This window comes from Spermophilus citellus, assembly GCF_964194105.1.
Source record: "Spermophilus citellus genome assembly, chromosome: 16".
NCBI lineage: Eukaryota > Metazoa > Chordata > Mammalia > Rodentia > Sciuridae > Spermophilus > Spermophilus citellus.
In genome coordinates, this window is record NC_138196.1 from 26844130 (window position 1) to 26867408 (window position 23279).

The following is a 23279-nucleotide window of genomic DNA, read 5'->3' on the forward strand; positions in this document are numbered from 1 at the left end:
TATTGATGTGGTGGATAACATTTATTGATTTCCATATGTTGAACCATCCTTGCATCCCAGGGATGAATCCTACTTGATCATGGTGCACAATTTTTTTGATGTGTTTTTGTATTCGATTTGCCAGAATTTTATTGAGGATTTTTGCATCTAGGTTCATTAGAGATATTGGTCTGTAGTTTTCTTTCTTTGAAGTGTCTTTGTCTGGTTTCGGAATCAGGGTGATGTTGGCCTCATAGAATGAATTTGGCAGAGTTCCCTCTTTTTCTATTTCCTGAAATAACTTGAAAAGTATTGGTATTAATTCTTCTTTAAAGGTTTTGTAAAACTCCGCTGTATACCCATCCGGTCCTGGGCTTTTCTTGGTTGGTAGTCTTTTGATGGCTTCTTCTATTTCTCCCTTTGTTATTGGTCTGTTTAAATAGTGTGTGTCTTCCTGATTCAATCTGGGCAGATCGTATGACTTAAGAAATTTATCAATGTTTTCACTATCTTCTATGTTATTGGAATATAGGGTTTCAAAATACTTTCTAATTATCATCTGTATTTCTGTAGTGTCTGTTGTGATATTGCCTTTTTCATCCCGTTTGTTGGTAATTTGAGTTCTCTCTCTTCTTCTCTTCATTAGTATGGCTAAAGGTCTGTCGATCTTATTTATTTTTTCAAAGAACCAACTTTTAGTTTTGATAATTTTTTCAGTAGTTTCTTTTGTTTCAATTTCATTGAGTTCCGCTCTGATTTTAATTATTTCTTGCCTTCTGCTACATTTGCTGTTGTTTTGCTCTTCCTTTTCTAGGGCTTTGAGATGAAGTGTGAGCTCATTTATTTGTTGGTTTTTCCTTTTTTTGAGGAATGATCTCCAGGCGATGAATTTCCCTCTTAAAACTGCTTTCATTGTGTCCCATAGATTCCGATATGTTGTGTCTGTATTTTCATTTATCTCTAAGAATTTTTTGATTTCCTCCTTTATGTCTTCTGTAACCCATTGATCATTCAGTAACATATTGTTCATTTTCCATGTGATGTAGGATTTTTCCTTCCTTCTTTTATCATTGATTTCCAGTTTCATTCCATTATGATCAGATAAAATGCATGGTATTATCTCCACCCCTTTATATTTACTGAGGGTTTCCCTGTGGCATAATATATGGTCTATTTTTGAGAAGAATCCATGTGCTGCTGAGAAAAAAGTATATCCACTTGATGATGGTTGATATATTCTCTATATGTCAGTTAAGTCTAGGTTATTGATTGTGGTATTGAGTTCTATAGTTTCTTTATTCAACTTTTGTTTGGAGGATCTGTCCAATGGTGAGAGAGGTGTGTTGAAGTCACCCATAATTATTGTGTTGTGGTCTATTTGATTCTTGAACTTGAGGAGAATTTGTTTTATGAATGTCGCAGCACCATTATTTGGTGCATAAATATTGATAATTGTTATGTCTTGTTGGTGAATGGTTCCTTTTAACAGTATATAATGACCTTCTTTATCCCTTTTGATTAACTTAGTCTTGAAGTCGATTTTATTCGATATGAGGATGGCCACCCCTGCTTGCTTACGTGGACCGTGTGCGTGGTATATTTTTTCCCAACCTTTCACCTTCAGCCTGTGTATGTCTTTTCCAATCAGATGTGTCTCCTGGAGGCAGCATATTGTTGGATTTGTTTTTTTAATCCATGATACCAGCCTATGTCGCTTTATTGGAGAGTTTAAGCCATTAACATTCAGAGGTACTATTGATATATTGTTTGTACTTGCAGCCATGTTTGATTATTTATCCTTTTTTAAAAAAATTTAGTTTGTTTCTCCATGATTATCTTTCCCCTCACCCTCTGTCTTTACCGAGGCACTTCCCACTGATGGTTTTGGTTATTGTTTTTCATTTCTTCCTCGTGTAGTGTTTTGCTCAAAATGCTTTGCAATGCTGGTTTTCTGGCTGCAAATTCTTTTAACTTTTGTTTATCATGAAAGATTTTTATTTCGTTGTCATACCTGAAGCTTAATTTTGCTGGATACAAAATTCTTGGCTGGCATTCATTGTCTTTCAGTGTTTGAAATTCATTGTTCCAGGATCTTCTTGCTTCAGCGTCTGTGATGAAAAATCCGTTGTTAACCTTATTGGTTTACCCCTGAATGTAATCTGCCTCCTTTCTCTTGTAGCTTTTAATATTTTCTCTTTGTTCTGTATATTGGATATCTTCATAACAATGTGTCTTGGCGTTGGTCTACTGTGATTTTGTGTGCTCGGTGTCCTGTATGCATCTTCAATTTGTATATCTGTTTCCTTTTTTATTTCTGGAAAGTTTTCTGTAATTATTTCATTCAGCAGGTTACTCATTCCCTTGGTTTGAATCTCTGTACCTTCTTCTATCCCGATGACTCGTAAGTTTGGTTTTTTTATGTTATCCCATATCTCTTGGATGTTTTTCTTGTGATTTTTTTACCAGCCTTTCTGAGTTGGCTAGACTCTTTTCAAGATGTTATATTTTGTCTTCATTATCTGACGTTCTGGCTTCTACTTGCTCCACTCTGTTAGTGATACTCTCAATTGAGTTTTTAATTTGGTTTATCGTTTCCTTCATTTCTAGAATTATTGTTTGATTATTTTTTATAATCTCTATCTCTTGATAAAGATGCTTAACTTCTTTTATCTGTTTATGTAATTCATTCTCAATGTGTTCTTTCGCTGCTTGAATTTGCTGTCTTGTATCCTCTTTAAGGTTCCATTCCATCTGTCTAAGGTGTTCCTTGAGTTCTTTATATGACCATTTTTCTGATGTCTCTAGGTCCTCCTGAATATTTAGTCTGTCCTGCATTGTTTGTACACCTTTTCTTCCTTGCTTTTTCAAGCTGCTCATGTTACTTCTTGATCTGTTTGACTGCTGAGTTACTGTTTACTCTTATAAATTTATTTGATGCTTGCGAGGAAAGGTATTAGAAGGGAAGGGAAGAAGTCACTAAAGAGAATGAGAGTAAGCAGGTAGAATTCAAGGAAGGGGGAATAAGAAAATTGAAAAGAAATGAAAGGACAAAAGAAGATAAAAGTAGGAAATAAAAAAAGAAAAAAAATTTTAAAAAAATAATAATAATTAAATAAAAGTTAAAATTAGAAGAAAAAAATGTAAAAAAAATTTAAAAAAATTTTAAAAACCTCAAGAAAGAAAAATGAAAATGAAAGAAAAAACCCAAATCAAAAAAAAAGAAAAAAAAACCTAATAAATGCAGTCTTAGAGTTTGATTAACTTCTCTTCCAGTAGGTGGCGCTGTGCCCACCAGGCCAAGCTTCTCCTGTCTATACGCGCGAACCAATCACTGTGCAGCAGCTCTTCCTCCCAGACTGGGCGGGTCTCCAATCCTGAGTGCCTAGGGCCTCCTCTTGTGTCTAGTCACTTCCCCACTTTTCTTCTAGCCATTCCCCTCTCACGGGTTCCGCTAACCACAATAGTGGCTACACGCCAGGTCTTCTGCTCTCGGGAGCCCTGTTTTCCTGAACAACTGGGCACACTCTCCCTGTTTGCCATTCCCTCAGACCCTAAGTTTATAGAGCTTGGGGCTGAGAATCCTCAGCGAATTTTACTTGCCCTCCTGTAGCCACGCCCCAGGTAGCTGGTGCAAGAGACTTCAGTTGTCAGCACTGGTGGGAGCGGTAGCCGGGAGTTCTGAGCCGCGGGTCCCGCGCCACGTCTGATTCCCTCGGTCTGGCTATCGCGATCACGGGAGTGCTGGGAGGGGCCCTTAAGGTTTCCCCGATGTGTGGAGAGGGAAGGCTAGGGAATTACACACCTGTAGCCGCAGGTTTCAATGAAGTTATCTCCTCCGCCGTAGTCTGGTGACGTTAGTTCTCTGCCATGGTGGTATCTCTTGCAAATGGCGACGGTTCTTTTCCCTTTGCCGGGTGACCAATGCAACAGGTGGGTCCTTACTGTCTCTCCCAAGCCCCGTTTCAAACCTGTGGCCACTACCTATGAAGGCTCGGTTGGTATTTACCTCCATAGGATCAGAAGGGCTGACCAGTTTTTTCAGCCGGATGGATTAGTGCTGAGTCCCAGCTGTTTGTCTGCGGGAAGCAGGCGAAGCGGAGCTTGAATGTAGCTGATCCGGGCTCAGTGTGTGTTCTGAGAGGCCCAGACTGATCGCCCCAGATCCACGTCAGCTCAGCATTGCCTAGTGATCCTGAGCTAACAGCATTTAGAGTGTTTACGACTCCCTGTGCCCACACAGCTGAAGAGGTCAGAGACTTGATCTCTGCGCGCCCGCCGCTATGTTCAGCAAATCCGAGTGAATGCATTCTTGACAAAGGTGCCAAGTGTACAGAATATGAAATTGGTATCTCAATAAAAGCAGCAGCTGTACCCAAAGATGCACAGATGGCGGATCCTGCCTGATGTTTGATTTTTAAACATTCTATTCAAATCAACCAAAGTGAGAGTTAGCATAGGCAAGATTGTGGGTAAGACAAAAGGTGTCGTGTCATACCTAGTTTATATTTCTCTAAATCTTGTTATGATAACATTTTCATAAATATGATCATCATGCTACTAAAATTCATTACTTTGTTTATTTTAATGAAATTTCTATTTTTATTTTTAAAATTTAATAGAGAGCAACTATAGACTGTTAACTACTCCTGGTGGAAGCCTTTATTTATATTCCAGTATCTAGGCACTGATGTCTCCGTCTCTGGTGGGAATTTAATCTCCTTTTCTTCGTTTCATCCTAGCTTTTTTTTTTTGAGGGATATACCTTATTTAGGCTATTTTTGGAAATCTGTGCCTTAGAAACGGTAGTAAATGACATAAATGTGTTAATATACCTGTTTTGGAATTCACATTTTTAGCATTACAAAATAATAAACCTGTAACCATTATGTTCTCATTAGTTGAATAAAGCTAGTATATTTTTAATAGAGTGTTACAGTTCCCTGAGTTATGTCTATTGTGGCTCATCCTGCATATTCTTTTAATTTTGACCTCTGGATTTGTATATACATTGGTTGTTAAACCTTCGTAGATGAAATGTTTAATTATCTTCCCAATTCTAAAATTTTAGACTGCATTTTTATATTAAGTATTATTTTAACTTAAGTATTCAGAATATAATCACCTCTTTACATATTGAAGGGATCAATGTTTTTATAACATAAATACAACCTAAAATACAGTACTTATATTAGAAAGCTAATGATCATTCTAGTTAATTTAAACAGAAAGGATATTAAGTGACTTAGGAAATTATTGACAAGGTTACTTTGCAACGCAGTCTGTCAGAGGAGCAGCTGCCTCTTCTGTGATCAGGAAGCTCTCAACTTGGGAAGCTATCACTGACACCTTATCCTGAATTGCACTGAATTGGAAGCCATAGCACCCTGGAGGGTTCTATTTTTCCTGAGAACCACATTGAGGTTGCTATAATCTGTGTCAACAAAGTAAATGCCTCTTGATACTCACAAAGCTAATAGTTGTTTGCTGGGTTCCTTGTTAATGTTCATTAAAAAAAAAACTTCACAATTATATGTTATCTATAAAACTAGTAGAGGAGTGGCCTTTACCTCACATTTTGCTTTTGCATACCATGCAAACATCTGATGAGCAGAACTTAAATCATATCCAGAACCCTGGCTGAAAGAGTTTCAGAAATCGTGTTTGTAACTTCCCAGATTGTGCAGTAGAAGTGGACTGAGGTTAGGATGATCCTTGAATTATTATCTGCTATATTTACCTCAACTATATTAGACAGGAATAGTTGATTATAAAACCTTCTGTTCATATATTACCATATACATTTGAACTAGTATTTAAATGTGTAGGATGAAAGAGTCAGTACAAGGGTGATGTGAATGGAAGAGTACTTTGTAGGGAGTGTAGGTGGTTAGAGTCCTCTCTCTGAAAGGATAAGCGAATTGCATGACTAAATTTCCCAGTGTTTCTTGAACTTGATGGCTATGAATGGTCTCCCATAGGAATTCTCTCATCACTTAGGGAAAAATAACTCAAAAATCATCAACTGTTTAGCATGTTTTCCTTGGTATATCTCAGTGAAGCAAATAAATCATAAAGGAGTGAATAAACTTTGTAGTGTATAATGAAGAAACACACAGTAAAAGCAGCCATGGATGGAAGCCATGAATTGTTACAGGACTATCATGTCACATTGTCTTTTAACATCCATGGATCTAGACTTGAGCTGTAGATCGTGATCATCTTTTTAAACAATAATGTATGTTATTCAGAGGTCTAAAGAGCAGAGATTGACAATTCCCAACACGTATTTAAACCTATGCATTGGGAAGTGCATCTGAGTTATATGTGAAAATTTCTGTGATTATTGAAAATATAAAAGGAAGACATACTATGTATGAGTTGGGTACAGAACAAGCAGGATGGGTATAAAAATTTTATAGGGGGCTGGGGCAGTAGCTCAGTGGTAGAGTGCTTGCCTAGCACTTGTGAGGCCCTAGGTTTGATTCTCAATACTACATAAAGATAAATAAAATAAAGATATTGTGCCCATCACAACTAAAAAAATTTTTTTAAATTTTATAGGTTGTAAAAGTTGGATTTTTTGGTTAAATCCAAAGAATCAATGGATGGGTTTGTTTTTTAATTTATTCCATTTAATTGGATAAGCGTTTTTAGATATTAATTTTATTCCTGATTTCAGAGTTCTCAGCGTATTGCAAATAAATATCGTAGTCACAGTTTTTTTGGCACTGGTAAGGATCAAACAGAGAATTGGTGGAAGGCCTTATCCCGTCACCTCATAACTGAAGGATTCTTGGTAGAAGTTCCTGGGCATAACAAATTTGCAAAGATTTGCACCCTTACAAAAAAGGTAAATAGTATACAAGTCTACCTGTGTGACTTAATTTTTCTCAACTATGCATTAAGATTCTTTTTTGATTTCAATAGGGTAGAAATTGGCTTGATAGATCCAATGCAGAATCTCCTCAGAGTCTTATGCTTCAAGCTGATGAAGAGTTGTGTCCAAGGAAGTTTCTTCGGCCAAGGTTCATTTTTCAGTTTTTTTTTTTTCTGTTAACTTATGGGTTTTTGGTGTTGTTGCTGTTCCAGTGATTTTAGGTACCACCCAAGTAAAATGAATTGCTTGTCTGTTTTTGCATATCTACTTTAGTCAATTTGGAAGAAAGGAAGTCCCTGGGAAAAGATAAATCACAGAACTTTCTTGGTTGATGGGAAGTAGTTGACCATTAGAAAACTTCTTTTCCATTGATTAAGTAGCATTGACATGAATACTGAAGAATTCATATACTGCATTTTCTTATGTGTAGAAGATGGGAAGGGAATACACTTATTGCCTACTTTTTAATACCTTTACATATTATTGATTGTGTATCAGTTTTTTCTTTCAAACATCTTCCTTTTCTGGGAAAAGAAATTACATTTAAAAGTCATTTAAAAAGTGTAATATAATGTTATCTGCTTTTCTGAGAGAGTAGGGGTATGATGATTCACAATTAGATAATTGCATTTTCACATTTGAGATAATTTAATTTTATTTTTCAGTTCTAAAACTGTATCTTCAGGCACCGAACCGCATTCTTCTAATCAAATACCAATTGAATTAACTGCAGAGAAGGTTTGTTTTAAAGAGGTGGTTTTAATTGTTGCAACTCTTGTTTTAAAACATTATGTTAATTCTGCTTTACATAAAGAGGAAAATGGCACATGTAACAAGTCATAAATTGGAAAGAGAAATGATATGAATAGAGTAAAATGCAATATGTGATTTCTGGAGCTATTAGAAGAATTAGAAGTATTTGAGGAAAAAAACTTACTTTGATTCTTTTAAGCCTATTTGGTAACTAATTTAGCTTAGTTTTTACATATTTATAATGCTTACCGGTGATGAAAAAATAAGCCTACTTCCTAAATATTCTCATTAAAGCTACATTACTCACTTCACATGCACAAACACACATACACGCACCATCCACATTTTCTTGCTTTGTTGGGATCTTAGACAGCTGTTGTAGATTAGGAACTCACCCACAGGTGGACATTAGCTAATTAGAATGTGGAAACGGGACATACAGGTGAATTAAACTTTGTAGTATACTTTTTCTGCTTTATTAAAATATATGGAATGTAATTGAATCAGTTTCATGTCTTGGGCTCTTACTGTACTTTAGAATGTTCTTTTGATCACTTATGAGTTTTGGATTAGTGGGACATTGGGTTGTATTTTTGTGTTTTATTTTTTTGGTACTGGGGATTGAACCTAGGACCTTGAGCAGTTAGGTAAGTACTCTACTACTGAGCTATAGACCTTGCCTTTTTATTTTGAGATGGGTCCTCACTAAGTTGCTGGCCTTGACCTTGGGCTTACAGGTGTGTGCCATAGCCCCCAGCTATTGAGTTGTATTTTTAATTGCCTTTTTAATTTTAAAAGTTGATAGTTCAAGAGCTTATTTTCAGTTGATTTATTTGATGACTTGGTTATCTGAGGAGAGATTGTCATTGTGAGATTTTGTACCCTTTTTTCTTTGTATTTAAGTGTTTTTTGAAACTTGTGATTTTTAAATGGACCTTTATGTGTTTAAAAGCAGTCTAACTTGGAGAGGAGGTGTTCTTCCAAAGCACTTGCTAACATTTCTTCTGGGAGTAACATTCCAAAAAAAAGGTACAGAGTTCCAAATATTTATTTCCTATACTTATATTATCAGCATTACTTTCCTTTCTTTCCTGAAGATAAAGGACTATTAGATGTTGGCTTTTTCATTGACAAAAGGAGGTTAAAGCATAAGTTTCCAGTACTACAATTATTAAAGTAGATCCTGTTAGGTCCCTGGCGGTGACTTGGTGGGGACTTAGTGGCAACTTAGAACAAAGCAGCCCATGCCTGAAAAGAACATCAATCAGATGCTGGCGGAAATGCCTGTCAATCAGCCAGATCTCCTGACTAACACCTGTCAATCAGCAGGACCCCTGGCCAATCCTAGAGGGGGCAAAGGGATCCTAGAAACACCTTTTCCTGTCCCCAGCCCTTCCCTTCCTGCTGTAAGCCCCATAAAAGTCCAGTCCAGTCGAGCTTCCACACGGTTTCTCCTCAGACCCTTCCCCTGTCCCCTCTGTGGGTCTGATCAAGTTCCGCCTGGGAGTGATACTTGAAGCTTGAGTGGAAGTCAGTCAAGTGATATGAGGGAAAGTGTTCCAAGTAGAGGAATTGTTCACATGTAAAAAGCTGAAAGCAAATGAAGGTCTAAGCTCAGCAATATGGCTAGATATTACCTGTCAATAGAGAGTGGTAAAATTTAAGATAGAAAATTAAATAGAGTCCAGAGTATCCAGTTTCTTCTAAGCACTTGACTAGATCATAAAGGCAGTTAGGAACCTAAGGAAGTGTTTTAAGTAGAACAGTAATGTGGTCAAAGCTCTACTTCTGAACAAGAGTTGACAGACTTTTCTGTAGAAGAAAGATAGTAAATACTTTAGTCATTGAAGGCCCAAACCTCTGTGACAGCTGCTCTACTTTGCTTTTGTAGCCTCAAAGCAGCCACAGATAATGTATGAAGGAATGAGTGTGACCATGTTCCTACTAAATCTTATTTATTAAATTAAAGTTTATATAATTTAGCATGTGACAGAATGATCCATTTCAAAGTATAAAAGACTTAGCTAAGTCCTAACCAAAAAAAAAAAAAAAAAAAAAAAAGCTGGAGTTGGCCTGTGGACCATTGTGTGCCAACCCTTTATTAATCTGTTTGTTGTGGAGAGAATAGGTTGCAGGAAGGTTAGAGTTGTTGTAGAGACACAAATAAGGAGGTGATTGCAGAGGAATTTGCAAGAGATGATAGCATAGATGAGAGTAATGGCAGTGGGCATGGGGAGAAAGAGACTTATGAGATATTTAGACTTCTAAGAACTTTTTTCCTTCAGTGCTAGGGATTGAACTCAGGGTATCACACACATGAGGCAAGCGCTCTACCACTAAGCTTCACCCTTGTCCTAGAGATAGAATTGTTAGTACTCGGTGATTGAAAAAGATAGATGGGTTAATACTGAGTTTGGGATACCTGTGGAATTGCCTAGAAATGAATTTAAATATAAGGATTTAATGTACAGAAGTACACAGGGTACTTTTATTTTCATCAAATAATACATATGAAAAGTCAATTGATACTTTGAGGTCTGTAATAAAGTATGCACTTTCTAATGCTTTGCTCACTTTGCTCACCCTCCCTAAGCCTAATTAGCTGTATTCAATCTTCCAGCTGATTTCTCTGGTACTTAATCTTTGTATTTCTAAATGACATGCTTAGATACTAGTTTATGATTTATCAATTATAGGAATTTTTTATTGAATTGCTGTCATAGTAGGTTGCCTTCTTTCAATCCTCCCAACATAATTATAAGTTTTGGTCATATTAATAATTTATTTTTATATTGTTATAACCACAAAAATATTCTATACTAAAGCCAAACTCTGTTGATATGGCCACCACTACCTTTATTGTTCCTGATGTTAATAATTGTCTCCTCCCACCCCACTGATTTTAGTATTCTTTTTCTGCTAGTTTGCACTCTATGAGAGTTCCTTTATTTTTAACACTTCCCATCTAGTGAACATTGAATTTTAGTTGTCAAATTTTTAATTGATGAGAATTCTGGCTCTCTTTTTGTTTAATAATATATAACTGTGTTTTCTTGTTTCATAGATACAGTATCTTTATTAATCTCTTTGATGATATTCATTATAGTTAGTTTGAACCATTCTTCTGTGAACTTGTAATGATGTTCAGAGATATCACATTCTTTTTTTTGTTAAAATTTTTCTGCATATATTTCTGCCTCAGTGATATTACCAAGGTTTGGCCAGTATAGATAATAATAAAATTTCCTTTGTGAAATAGTTTAAAAATCATTTTTCAAATGGCATTGTAGTATAAAGATTGTATAATTCTAAGATAAAGGTTAATATGTAATTTAAAGCAGATTTATCATTTTCTTGAATAACCTGATAGTACTAGTTCTTTGAACTGTAGTTACCTTTCTTCAGGGTCCAGTCTATTTATTGTAGTGATAGGATTTGGTAATACTTAATTTGATAATTGTGAAAATGAAATTCTTTACATTATAGTTTCTGAGTTCTTATAACAGAGAAATCTATAAACATCTCTTAAATATCAAGTATGCTCTCCCTTTTGTCCCCCAAAGCAGGAATTTATTTAAATGTGACATCTCTTATGTAGGCTATTCTATACAATTTCATTTTTATAACTTTTCCTGTTTCCAATTAGTTTATCAATGAGAAATGTCTCTTGTAGAATATCTAGTTTACTGCCTAGCACCTTTCATACCATGTTTCCTCATTAGGTATAGTTTTTCCCTCTTTCCCTCTTGAAGAGTCCAAAACAAAACAAAATTTCTTCAAAATTTCTTCTTCTTCTTCTTCTTCTTCTTCTTCTTCTTCTTCTTCTTCTTCTTCTTCTTCTTCTTCTTCTTCTTCTTCTTTTTTGTTTTTGTTACTGGGTATTGAACTTGGGTGCTTTACCACTGAGCCATATCCCTAGCCCTTTTTATTTTTTTATTTTTGGACAGGGTGTCAGTAGCTTAGGGTCTTTCTAAGTTGCTGAGACTGGACTCAAACTTGCAGTCCTCCTGCCTCAGCCTCCTGAGTTGCTGGGATTACAAGTATGTACTACCACATCTAGCTACTTCTTTTGCTTTATGCTTATTCATTTCATTTTGAAGAAAGTTCTGAATAATATTATGTTTTCCATCAATTGAAAATCAGTGATTTTACATCAGGAATCATAGATTGTATTTGTATTAGTTAAGAAAAAAATGTTCTCTTTAGTATGGATATGCAGTATTTTCTTTCAAAACATTTGTTTGAGGAGGAGGATAGGACAGATACTTTTCTTAAGTACATCAATTTTATAAAGAACTCAAATTACAGTTTTAACTTTATGATTATACTGACTGTATTTGTTCTAAAATATTTAAAATCTAACTGTTGTAACATAAATAATAATTGCCCTCCTGGCATTGTTAAGAATAAATATTTGTACTGAGTTGGAATGATATTCTCATTTTTATGGGCAAAATAAAAATAAAATTAGGAGAAAGAAAAGACTTTATTATTTATTTATTTTTTAATATTTTAGTATCATGGTGCATTCATCAGAAAAATCTTACAGTTTCTCAGATCCTGTTCTTTTGGCCCAAGAGCAAGAGACTCAGGTAAGGTTTTTGTGAAAAGGGGTAATTAATTTATGAGAGGGGAGTTAGTATTCTGTGCATGCTTAAAAATCTGCTACCAGTTTATTAAAAATTGTTCTTTAGCTAAGAATCTGAGATAGAGTTCAGTTTATTTTCATCTTAAGGGAAAATGTAGTATCTGAAGCGCTAAACATAACAACTGAATTTTTCTAAGTACATTAAAAAATTGTGAGTTCTTTTCTCTTTTGTTGTTGTTCAGATTATGTTATATCGCAAATTGGTAGAAGCTAGACAGAGACATGCCAATATAATGGATGTTCCTCCAGCTATTTTGGCAACAAATAAGATATTGTTGGATATGGCCAAAATGAGGTAAGCTGTTTGTTTACATTCTGATTTATTTCCTCTGACATAATAGATTTGTAAAATATATCATTAAGTAATAATCTGACCAGGGATTCAGCTATCAGATTTGTGAGCTAACGCCCAAATCTCCCATGTTGCTATGCAGATCTCTTTGCTAAGCTTTAGTTCCACGTTTCTGCATGAGTTGAGAACCAATTATGTACAGCAGTCAGATTCAGTATATATAAAATCCAACTCATTGTTTATTTACCTTCCATGTACATATTTTATCCAAATGCCAGTACTCCTCTCTCTGAATCCCTCATTTTTAGTGGTACTATCATGTTTCTAATCACACATGTTTAAAACCTGATATTGTTTCCACTCATTAACATATGTCTTGTCTCTTATTCAGTTAGTGTTCATTGGAATGTTTTGGTGTTTATCTATATATGCCTTCCTGCCTATTCAAAATAACCCCATATTAGTACTTATTACAATAGCCTTTTAAGTGGTCACTCTTCAGTTTATCTCTCCATGGGCACCCATCTTAACTTCTTTTTTTTTTTTTAAAGAGAGAGAGAGAGAATTTTTTTTTTTTTTTTTAATATTAGTTTTCGGCAGACACAACATCTTTGTTTGTATGTGGTGCTGAGGATGGAACCCGGGCCGCACGCATGCCAGGCGAGCACACTACCGCTTGAGCCACATCCCCAGCCCCCCATCTTAATTTCTTTAGCCTAGAAATCAAGACACTCCATTATGGACTTAAACCTGCTTTTTTTCATCTAAGTCACAGAATTCAGAATGATATATCTTACCTGGATTGTCTACCATTTATTGAAGATTCCTTTTCAACTTATATATATTTATTTACAGTCTTGCTTTTGCCTTGTGTTTCCTTGATTCCTCAAAACTCTTCTTAAATCCTTCAAGATCTAGTTTTATTACTGTTTACTTCATGAAGCCTCCTATTGTGTTACTCAGCAAAATAATTCCTTTATCTTGAATTCATAAAGGACTTTTAGATGAATTCTAAACTTGCTTTAATGGCACTTACCACAGAATGCTTTATTAATTTTTTATAATTAATGGGAGACATATATTATATCATCTAGATTTTAGTCTCTGTGGATAGAGATATTTGTTCCTCATCTCTATGTGTCTTTCACAGTACTAAGCACAATGCCTAATAAAGACTAGGCATTTAATAAATATTTAGAAGAAATTATTCCCAAAGAATAGTTGCTGGGTAATTGTAGTCATTTTTATACTTCCTTCCAAAAAATGTCTTTGTTGCTAATTTTCATTCATTCATCTTTTTAAACTTCATTTAAAAATTGTTTGTCACTGAATTTCATTCAATAGATGTAACTCTTGCGCAGAATTTTCTAATGATATTACAGTGCTTTATATTTTACAATAATATTTTGTTGAAAATATTTACCTGTATTCTAAGTCAACACTTTAATATTTGGAGAAGATATTTAAGGGAAAGGAGTTATCATTAGCTTGGCAGATTTTTAGAAGATATTTTACTGTTTTTTGGATATTGGACACAAATAAGAAATAAGAACTAAAAGCCTAGTTAGCAGATTTTTGTTATAGATAAACATTTTTAAAAAATAGTTTTAGTTGTAGATGTACACAGTGCCTTTACTTTGTTTGTTTGTTTATTTATTTGGTGCTGAGGATCGAACCCAGTGCCTCTCATGTGCTAGGCAAGCACTCTATCACTGAAGTACAACCTCAGCCATAGATAAACATTTTGTAGAAAAAAATGATTGAAACAGTCTTAAAAAAAAAGAGTTTTTAAGGCTCTTAATTGTCCTCAGGTAGTACCTCCTAGTTTTTGTTTTTGCAATAATAATAATATAAATAATAGTGCAAGATAAAATGTTAGCCTGCTTCTTTCTGACAGTGACCGGTTTACTAGATAGTACATCTACTATGCTTTAGTGGTGATAGAGGTAGTGGTGGTTTTATTCATGAATTGTTAAAACAGCAAATCTGTAAGTGGAGGAAAGCAAAGAAATAAATTTATAAAGTTTTTGCCTGCTTGTATAGTAATTTGTATTTTATTTTTTAAAGAAATATACATTTATTAAATATCACTATGAAGCTGAACATCAGCTGTATTGCTGGAGTGATGCTGTTTCAGTGGTTTATTGACTTTTTTTTTTTTTAATGATAGACCAACGACAGTTGAAAATGTAAAACAGATCGATGGTGTTTCTGAAGGCAAAGCTACTGTGTTAGCTCCTCTGTTGGAAGTCATCAAACGGTTCTGCATAGAAAATAGTATTCAGGTAAAATACTATTGGAACTATTAGAAAAGAACCTTTCTTTGACCATTTCAAAAGCAACATTTTAGCCTTTTATTTGCATTTTCATACTGGACACTTAGAAAATGGATTCAGATTGTTTTTATAGTAAATAGTCATAAAAATTTGTTATTTACTTGTTAAAAGATGATAGTAAAGCGATTGTCTGGGAGGCTTTTGTTTCTATTTCATTGGTAGGCTTTATTTTGAAATTTGACGAAGTCCTGTATTTGATAAATTCTTTCCTTTCTTTTCCTTTCATAGTGTTCATTTTATTCTTTTTAGTCTTCATAGTATTTTCATAACCTTTTATTAGTCTTCATAGTTTTTTAAAATATCCTTTTATTATTTTATTATTTATTGTTCCAATTTAAGTGACCACAAATATCATTTGGGTTTTTTCTTAAACTCCACATGCATACCATGCTGTATGGTACAGTACAGGTAAGACCCTGGGCAGTTGTGGAAAGACTACTGGACTCAGAATCAAAGAATTTCAATTCTTTTTTTTTTTTCAAGTTGACAAATAAGAACTTTACTGAAGTAATGACTTTCCTGAAAATAAAGAACTGAATTGAAATAGACTGGAAGCAGTATCACTGATGGACATACATGGATATAACTGTAAAACAAAAATGCTCTTGAATCTCCACCCTTTCAGGAGGCTGCTTTTTTTTTTAATTCTATATGACAGCGGAATGTATTACAATTCTTTTTTTTTAATATTCATTTTTTAGTTGTAGTTGGACACAATACCTTTATTTTACTTATTTATTTTTATGTGGTGCTGAGGATCAAACCCAGGGCCTCACACTTGAAAGTTGTGGCCACTGAGCCACAACTTTAGCTTCTACAATTCTTATTACACATATAGAGCACAATTTTTCATCTCTGTTGTATACGTAGTATAGTCACACCATTTCGTGTCATACCTGTACTTTGGATAATAATGATCATCACATTCCACCATCATTAATAACCCCATGCCCTCCTTCTCCTACTCCTCTGCCCTATCTAGAGTTCGTCTATTCCTCCCATGCTTGCTCCTGCTCCCTATCCCACTATGAATCAGCCTCCTTATGTCAAAGAAAACATTCAGCATTTGTTTTTTGGGGATTGGCTAATTTCATTTAGCATTATCTTCTCTAACTCCATCCATTTACCTGCAAATGCTACTTGATGATCCTGAACACGTTCTTTAACTTCTGAGTCTTCATGTCCTGACTTACACAATGGAAGTGATACTTCCTTCTCTATCTAAGGAAGCAAATGGGTAACTTTAGAAAGATAAGACATGGGATGGCGTGTAAAAAGCTGGAAGAGTTAAAAACACTGAAGACTGTATTAGGAATTGTTTTTTTCTTCCAAAAACCTCCTGTAAGCTTTGGATCCTGCTCTAGAAAAGTCATTCTCCAATTCTGTGCAGAAAACCCTTCTGGGGCTCAGAATATAGCTCAGTTGGTAGAGTGCTTGCCTTGCATGCACAAGGCCATGGGTTCAATCCCCAGCACACAATAAATAAATGAATGAATTTTAAAACCCCTTCTTTTTGTGTGTGTGTGTGTGTGTGTGTGTGCTGAGAATTGAACTCAGGGACACTCAACCACTGAGTCTCATCCCCAGCTCTATTTTGTAAGTTATTTAGAGACAGGGTCTCACTGAATTACTTAGCATCTTGTTTTTGCTGAGGCTGGCTTTGAACTCTCAATTCTCTTGCCTCAGCCTCCTGAGCTGCTGGAATTATAGGTGTGCACCGCCCGGCTCTCTTCAGCTTTGTGTGTGTAGCATTTCCTTCTTTCAAATAGAATCTTTTGGGCAAGTTTAAATTTTCTTTTTCATACTCTTATACAAAACATTGTGTGAAATTTTCTTATATTTCATATTAGATACTTTGAAAATGAAATTAGTTTCTTAATGATTTGGTAAAGAATAACATACCTACTAGTAGTAATTTAATAAGTTCCCTCTCTTTGGACACTTGATATCTTCTTTTTTGAATTAGTGGCATTATTTAATAATGAATGAATTATCTTATCCAGTTCCTCCTATGGAGAGGAAATTGAAATAGGGCAAAAGGTAAATGCTCCAAAGCATAGCTTTAAAAATCCTTTCTGAATCTTATGGTCAGGAAAAAAAATGATTGCTAGCTTTTTTTATAAAATTTCTTTTGGTACCAGGAATTGAACCAAGGGGCACTTAACCACTGACTCACATTTCCAGTTCTTTGATACAGGATCTCACTAAGTTGGTTAGGGCCTGTCTAAATTGCTGAGACTGGCTTTGAATTTGTGATCCTTTTGCCACAGCTGTCTGAGCTGCTGAGATAACAGGCATATGCCACTATATGTGGCTAACCACTAGCTTTTGAGGTTAGAAATTATCTGGATTATTTTGTAAATTGAAACCATTTATTAAAGAAATTCCCATTAATGTTTATTAGACCAGTTTTGTAATTCATGACTTTTGTTAAGATTTTTAATGTATTTACTTCAAATTTTGAAATAAAATTTAAATACTACCATGATACAAATCTGAAGTTACAAATAAAAGCTTGGGTGCGGTGGCATGTCACTGTAGTCCCAACTACTCCAGAACTTAGGTGGGAGGATCATTTGAGCCCATAAATTTGAGCTAGTTCAGCAACATAGTGAGACTGTCTCAAAAAAAAGAAATGCAGTTACAAATATTACATGAGTATTAAACCCATTAATGATGACTGTTTAGGAAAATATGCTAGAGTCACTTTAAAAAAATATTTTTTATAGATGGACACAATATCTTTATTTATTTATTTTTATGTGGTGCTGAGGATTGAACCCAGTGCCTCACACTTGCAAGGCAAGCACTCTACCACTGAGCTACAGCCCCAGGCCTGCTAAAGTCACTTTATAGAGATATATTCCGTGAAAATTATCTTCTTATGAATCATACTAGCAAATCCCTAAAGATTTTAGTTTCTGAGACAAAAAAGGATTTAGTAATATCTAAGACATTTGGCAAAATAATCCAAAGTAATAATGTCAAGAAGTTATAGATAGAATGTGACTTTAGTAAGCAGAAGTTTAATCAAATCATATTCAATATAGATAAAAGGCTTTATGTAGCTGTTTTTTAAGACAGAGCACACCAGTTGGGCCATGTGAAATGTTCCAGTTGTGTGCTTCACTATAAATGAATGAATTTGCTTCCTAGTATAAACACTTATAATTCCCAAAGTGCAACTGCTTTGACACATCAGACTTTTAAGGTTGCAAGGATGAGGACTGAAACCCCACACTAAACCATGGCAGAATGCCACAGCATGGGGACCAGTCTAAGAAGCTTGCAAAGCTTTCCTAGAAAACACCTATTTTGTCTTGATGTGCTTTCTACAAACTCCAAAATGCAGCCATTCTGAAACTTTAAAATGGGAATAGAAAGGTATAACACCTTGCCCCATTTTATTTAGACTATTATATGCTCAGAACATTAAATCCCTACCCTTCAGATTATTTGTTTACAATTCTCTTTGATGTTAATGTGAAAGTATAGCTCTGAAATTTGTTATGAAATGCCCTCAAAGGTTTGGAAAACATGCAGGATAATTCAAATTCTAAAATTAGGCATTGTACATATAATAAGGAAAAGTCAGACATTTATATTTCTTGCCAATTGGTAGACCAAAACTTACATAACAATTTTTTAAGTTGAATTCTCTAAATGACAGAATATGGAAACAAAAAGTAAATGGCTTTCCCAAAGAAAACTCATATTCTTCCTCATGTATCTAAACAAAATTTAATAAACCATAATGATAAAAAACATTGCCAAAATGATACCAGTGTTACTCATCAGGAAACAAGGCTCTTTAAATTATTAAACTAGTTTGTTACAAATTTCGTTACGGCTATAGTAGGCTGTTTTGTGTGTGATTAAGAAAATAGTTGTCTATATCTTTATGATTTTTTTTCAGGCTTTAAGATATTCCAGTATTTCTATATTAGTTTTATTTTTACTCTGTTTTTTTCCTTTTAAACATCTTTTAAGGAACCATATTTGGGATTTTATATAATGTTTAAAGGTTAGAGTTCTGGGTAGGCTGTATTTTTATAAATTAATTGTGTGTGTGTGTGTGTGCGCGCGCGCATGTGTGTGTGTACACACACACATATTTGTGATTGTGGTTACCTGAAGTTGAATATTGATTTTGTTTATTTGTTATTCAATATTCACTTCCAAAGGATTAGGGATATAGGAACAGAGTGGTTCACATTGTAGTTCCTTTTCTTATTGACTAAAGAGAAGACTAATAAAGTTTGTTGTTACAAATATTTTATTAGAAATTTATGTCCTCTAGTATTACTTTTCCTTTTAAAATCAATATGTGAAAAATCCAACTTCTTTTTGAGCTCCCCATAAGAATTCTTTGGTTGACTTCTCTTATTTTTTCCCAATGGGAAATGATTATATATTGATATTATTGTATCTATCATTGATGTCATTATTCATTACTTGTGCTACATTTACAATTATGTAGACAGACCTCTTTTCAAATATAATACCTCAAGAAGAACAGAAGAAAAGTCTGGAAGTTAAAAATGAAAAATGCTCACTCTCACAGTCTGTGGCCTGCACATATTCTTTATTCCAAGAAAAGAAAATGTCTTTGGTAAGTGTTACTTTTATGTTACAGAGAATTTTCTAGTTTATTTAAACTTGTGTTTTATTAGCTTTTGTATATTAGAGCTGGGAGTTGTGACCAATTTCTTCTAACTGCACAAGAAGTCTTATTTTTAATTATTTTTAATTATTTTTAATTTTAAAGCAATGACATTTCCTCTGTTAAGCCTATCCCTGTCTAGGAGCAACAGTAAAACTGGTTTGACAATGATTTTTTTTCAAAGAGATTATATGCATTATAAGTAAACACATTTATAGCTCAGGGATACTGCAGCAGCAGTATTTTAAAACTATTTTTTAAATGAGACTAATAATTTAAAAAGCTATTATATGTATTGTTAAGAAAAAAATCTCCTAGAGCGGGAGGTGTAGCTCAGTGGTAGAGTACATGCATGATTAGCACGTGTGAGGCCCTTGGTTCAACCCCCAGAAACCATATACACAGAAAAACAAAAAAAGAAAAAGAAACAAGGAAGAAACAGTGTTAAAGATACATTAAGTTTAAAAAATGGACATGCAGAATGGTGTTTAAAAAAAAAAGAAAAAACTATATATATACACACATATATATAAATGTATATATTCCTGCTTTTATATTCATATCTCCTTGCATGTGTTAAAAATGTGTACAGTTATCTCTGAAAGTATATTCAAAAACTGGAAATAAAAAAATTTTTTAAAAACCTTATTTTTACTCTATCTTCTAGCATTTTTTTTTAACTAAACAGATGTTCTTTGGGACAGATTTAATTACTGTAAAGAAATAGCCATTCTTAATGTTTTTTCATTGTTCTTTTATAAATCCTTAAGGCTTCTGAGGTTTTATTTGTTTTGATGGGTATACAAAATGAAGAGATAGAATAGGGATAGAATGAGGCTTCTTGCTGAGTTTAGTTGATTTGAATTCCTGTTCTCTCTGACATTAAATTGATTTGGAACATATTATGGGATCCAATGCCAGCTTTTCATATCCACTGTGCCTCAATCCACTAAGCTGCATTATGCATCTTTACTTAACTCAGGGTCCACTGTAAATACAAATAAATTGTTCATAGCTTATCTTACTAACTTAATGGTCTAATTAGATAGTCTGGTTCCTCAATTAAAAGTATAAAAGTTATTACCTGAGAAACCAAATAATTCTATTGTACTATTTTTGTAACAAAATACATGTTAAATAGAAATTTTAAGTTGAATTCTTATGTAATTAGTAATTTACACATGCATGTTAAATATGCCTGTATATCCATGATTTGGCCATATATATATATGGTAGAAATGGATATAGTTATTAAGGAAATCTGGTACAGTCTCCAGATTTTTCTGAATAAAGTGCATTCTAATAATCATAATATGAGGTTTCATATGTTATATTACACATTCATACTTTAAGATATGAACAGTGATATATCTTCATTTATGTCTTTTGGGGTTTGGTAGTATTTTATCGTGTGATATGATGGTTAATTATTTGTACCTCCCTAGAGTCTGAGAGGGTCTTGCCAGTTAACCACCAAATTAAAGATGCCTAACAACTAATTAATCAGGAGCAATAATACAATTAGTTTGAGGTAATTTGATGCCTAGTATCAAATAACCATATCAAATAACCATGATATTATGCACACATGGTGTCCACTTTTTAGTAAAAAAGATAGACATTTAATGAAAGTAATTTAATACTACTTTTGAAAGTAGCACCTTAAATGGACTGTTTTGTAAAAGTATCAATAGTCACAAAGATAGTCTACAAATTTAGACTTTAGAAATACATGAGTATTATGAAATGTTAGAGTTGAATGACTAAGCTTTCTGAATGTTGTGAAAAGAATGTTTCACCTAATACATATCTTAATATATTTGGAGTCACATTTGTTTTAAAAACTTTGTAAATATGAAATACTATCTAAATTTAATATAATTCATGCTAAATTCAATAGTAGGATAGTGCTGACAGCCCTTGTTAAAATTATAACTATTATTTTGTGAATAGAGCCAATTTAAAACACCTGTTAAAGTCTTTGCATGAGCCTTTCACAGAACACATGTGAAACCTTATGTTATCACTAAGCATTTTAAGATTTGTTTCCTTGGAAATTGATGTAACTAAAGCACCGTCTATTATTTCAAGTATGTAGAATATTACAGTACAATTTTCTGTATTTTCAGTAGGTTATGACCACTATTAGATTTACATGGAATGGCTTCCCTCTGCCACTAATAGTTTTCTAAAGTGAATAATTAGGTATGAAGATTGAATTATTGGCTAAAGTTAGGTGATTTTGTTTTAATCAATATAATGATTATAAAAAGTAGATCCTGTGGAAGTCTATAATACTTTTAAAGAAATAAAATTAAAAAGTTAAGTGAAAGTGTAGTACATTATTTATTTCTCATTGCACATGTACTTTCTGAAGGTTTTAGGTATTTTCTTACCATGAGGTATAGTGAAAACTTGAAAAAAAATACTTTTTTTTCTCCTGCTATTTGTCTAGATTAGCATAGCTGAGAAGAGGATTCTGCCTCTCACAGCAATTGGCATGCACTTAGCCCAAGCAGTGAAAGCTGGCTACCCACTGGATATGGAGAGAGCAGGCCTGACTCCAGAGGTTCAGAAGATTATTGTTGATGTTATCCGAAACCCTCCCGTCAACTCAGGTGATAAACATGGCCTTTCTTTGCAGCCTTAATGACTTGAGTCACTGTACCCAGATGAAGTAAACAAGCAATCTGTTAATACTTTTCACTTTAACAGAATTGACCCTTTATGAAAATATTGTAAAAGCCTAACTTATGTAATGCTTCTTATTGTTTTAGAAAAACAAATTTTCTTCCTAGTATCATTCAGAGAAAAGTATACTGGGAAATTCTTTTTTCCTTCCCACTTTAGATTACAACTTCCCCAGCGCCCAAAAGGGTACTTTACCCTTTTCTAATTTCTGCCTCATTACTTGCAAAAAAATACTTCTCCACATTCTTTCCCAACAGCTTGTTGACACCTTGTTTTCCCCTAAACCTTTCTGATTCCTTGTTTGACTTGAGTAATCTCTCTAATCAACAAAATGGTTGTGACATGGAATGGATAGGCCAAGCTTTGTAGCTCCTGTAGGAGGATTTGCAAAATCTCAACTGTGCTCATAGAAGTAGAGCCTCTTTACTTGCCCTGCAAAAATATTATAAGGAATAATCCATTGTTTACAGAAGTAAAGTTGTGGGATATTAGAGGATTTCTCCCTTAAATGTATATATATAAACTTGGTTTGTTATAATTCAATGAATCTGATAATTTTTTCCCAAACTATTAAGATAGAACAAACATAAGGCCTTATCTCTAAAACCACGTGAATAATTATGTTTTATGACTTCAAATTCTTTCCCACATGGAAACAACTATAATGTTCTCCCCAAGAATTTGAAAATAAGGGAAATAAGATCACTCTCTAAAAGCAGTTAATAGTATTTAATTGACCAGAGCAAAAATAATCAAGTCATCTTAAAAGGCAGCATTATTTCTAGGATAAAGCAAGACTTGACTGAAGGTGTAAAGAACAAACACTTTCATCACTTCCATTGACCCACTGTGGAAGCCCAGAAATAGGAGAGAAGGGCATGTTCTGGTGAGCTCATCTAAGATCCAGAGATGAGGAGTGGTGGCCATCGAGCCTTCAACTAGTGAGCCTGTTGATAATGTTATATCAAGATCATGTCTGATACTCTTAACAAGTAATTCAGCTTCTATGTCACTTTCTAGCTTTCTGGTTATAATTTTCT

At 34.0% G+C, this 23279-nt stretch overlaps 1 protein-coding gene across 1 annotated transcript in view; it reads left to right on the plus strand.

Annotated features, from left to right (window-relative positions):
• The window catches only part of WRN (WRN RecQ like helicase), a 170722-nt gene that overhangs the window by 120421 nt on the left and 27022 nt on the right, over positions 1 to 23279 (plus strand). The window contains exons 24-32 of the mRNA XM_081268993.1: positions 6659 to 6829; positions 6907 to 7004; positions 7522 to 7594; positions 8562 to 8638; positions 12126 to 12201; positions 12440 to 12552; positions 14720 to 14834; positions 19366 to 19497; positions 22004 to 22166. Coding sequence (XP_081125119.1) covers positions 6659 to 6829; positions 6907 to 7004; positions 7522 to 7594; positions 8562 to 8638; positions 12126 to 12201; positions 12440 to 12552; positions 14720 to 14834; positions 19366 to 19497; positions 22004 to 22166 — 1018 coding nt within the window. The remainder of the gene's footprint in view (positions 1 to 6658; positions 6830 to 6906; positions 7005 to 7521; positions 7595 to 8561; positions 8639 to 12125; positions 12202 to 12439; positions 12553 to 14719; positions 14835 to 19365; positions 19498 to 22003; positions 22167 to 23279) is intronic.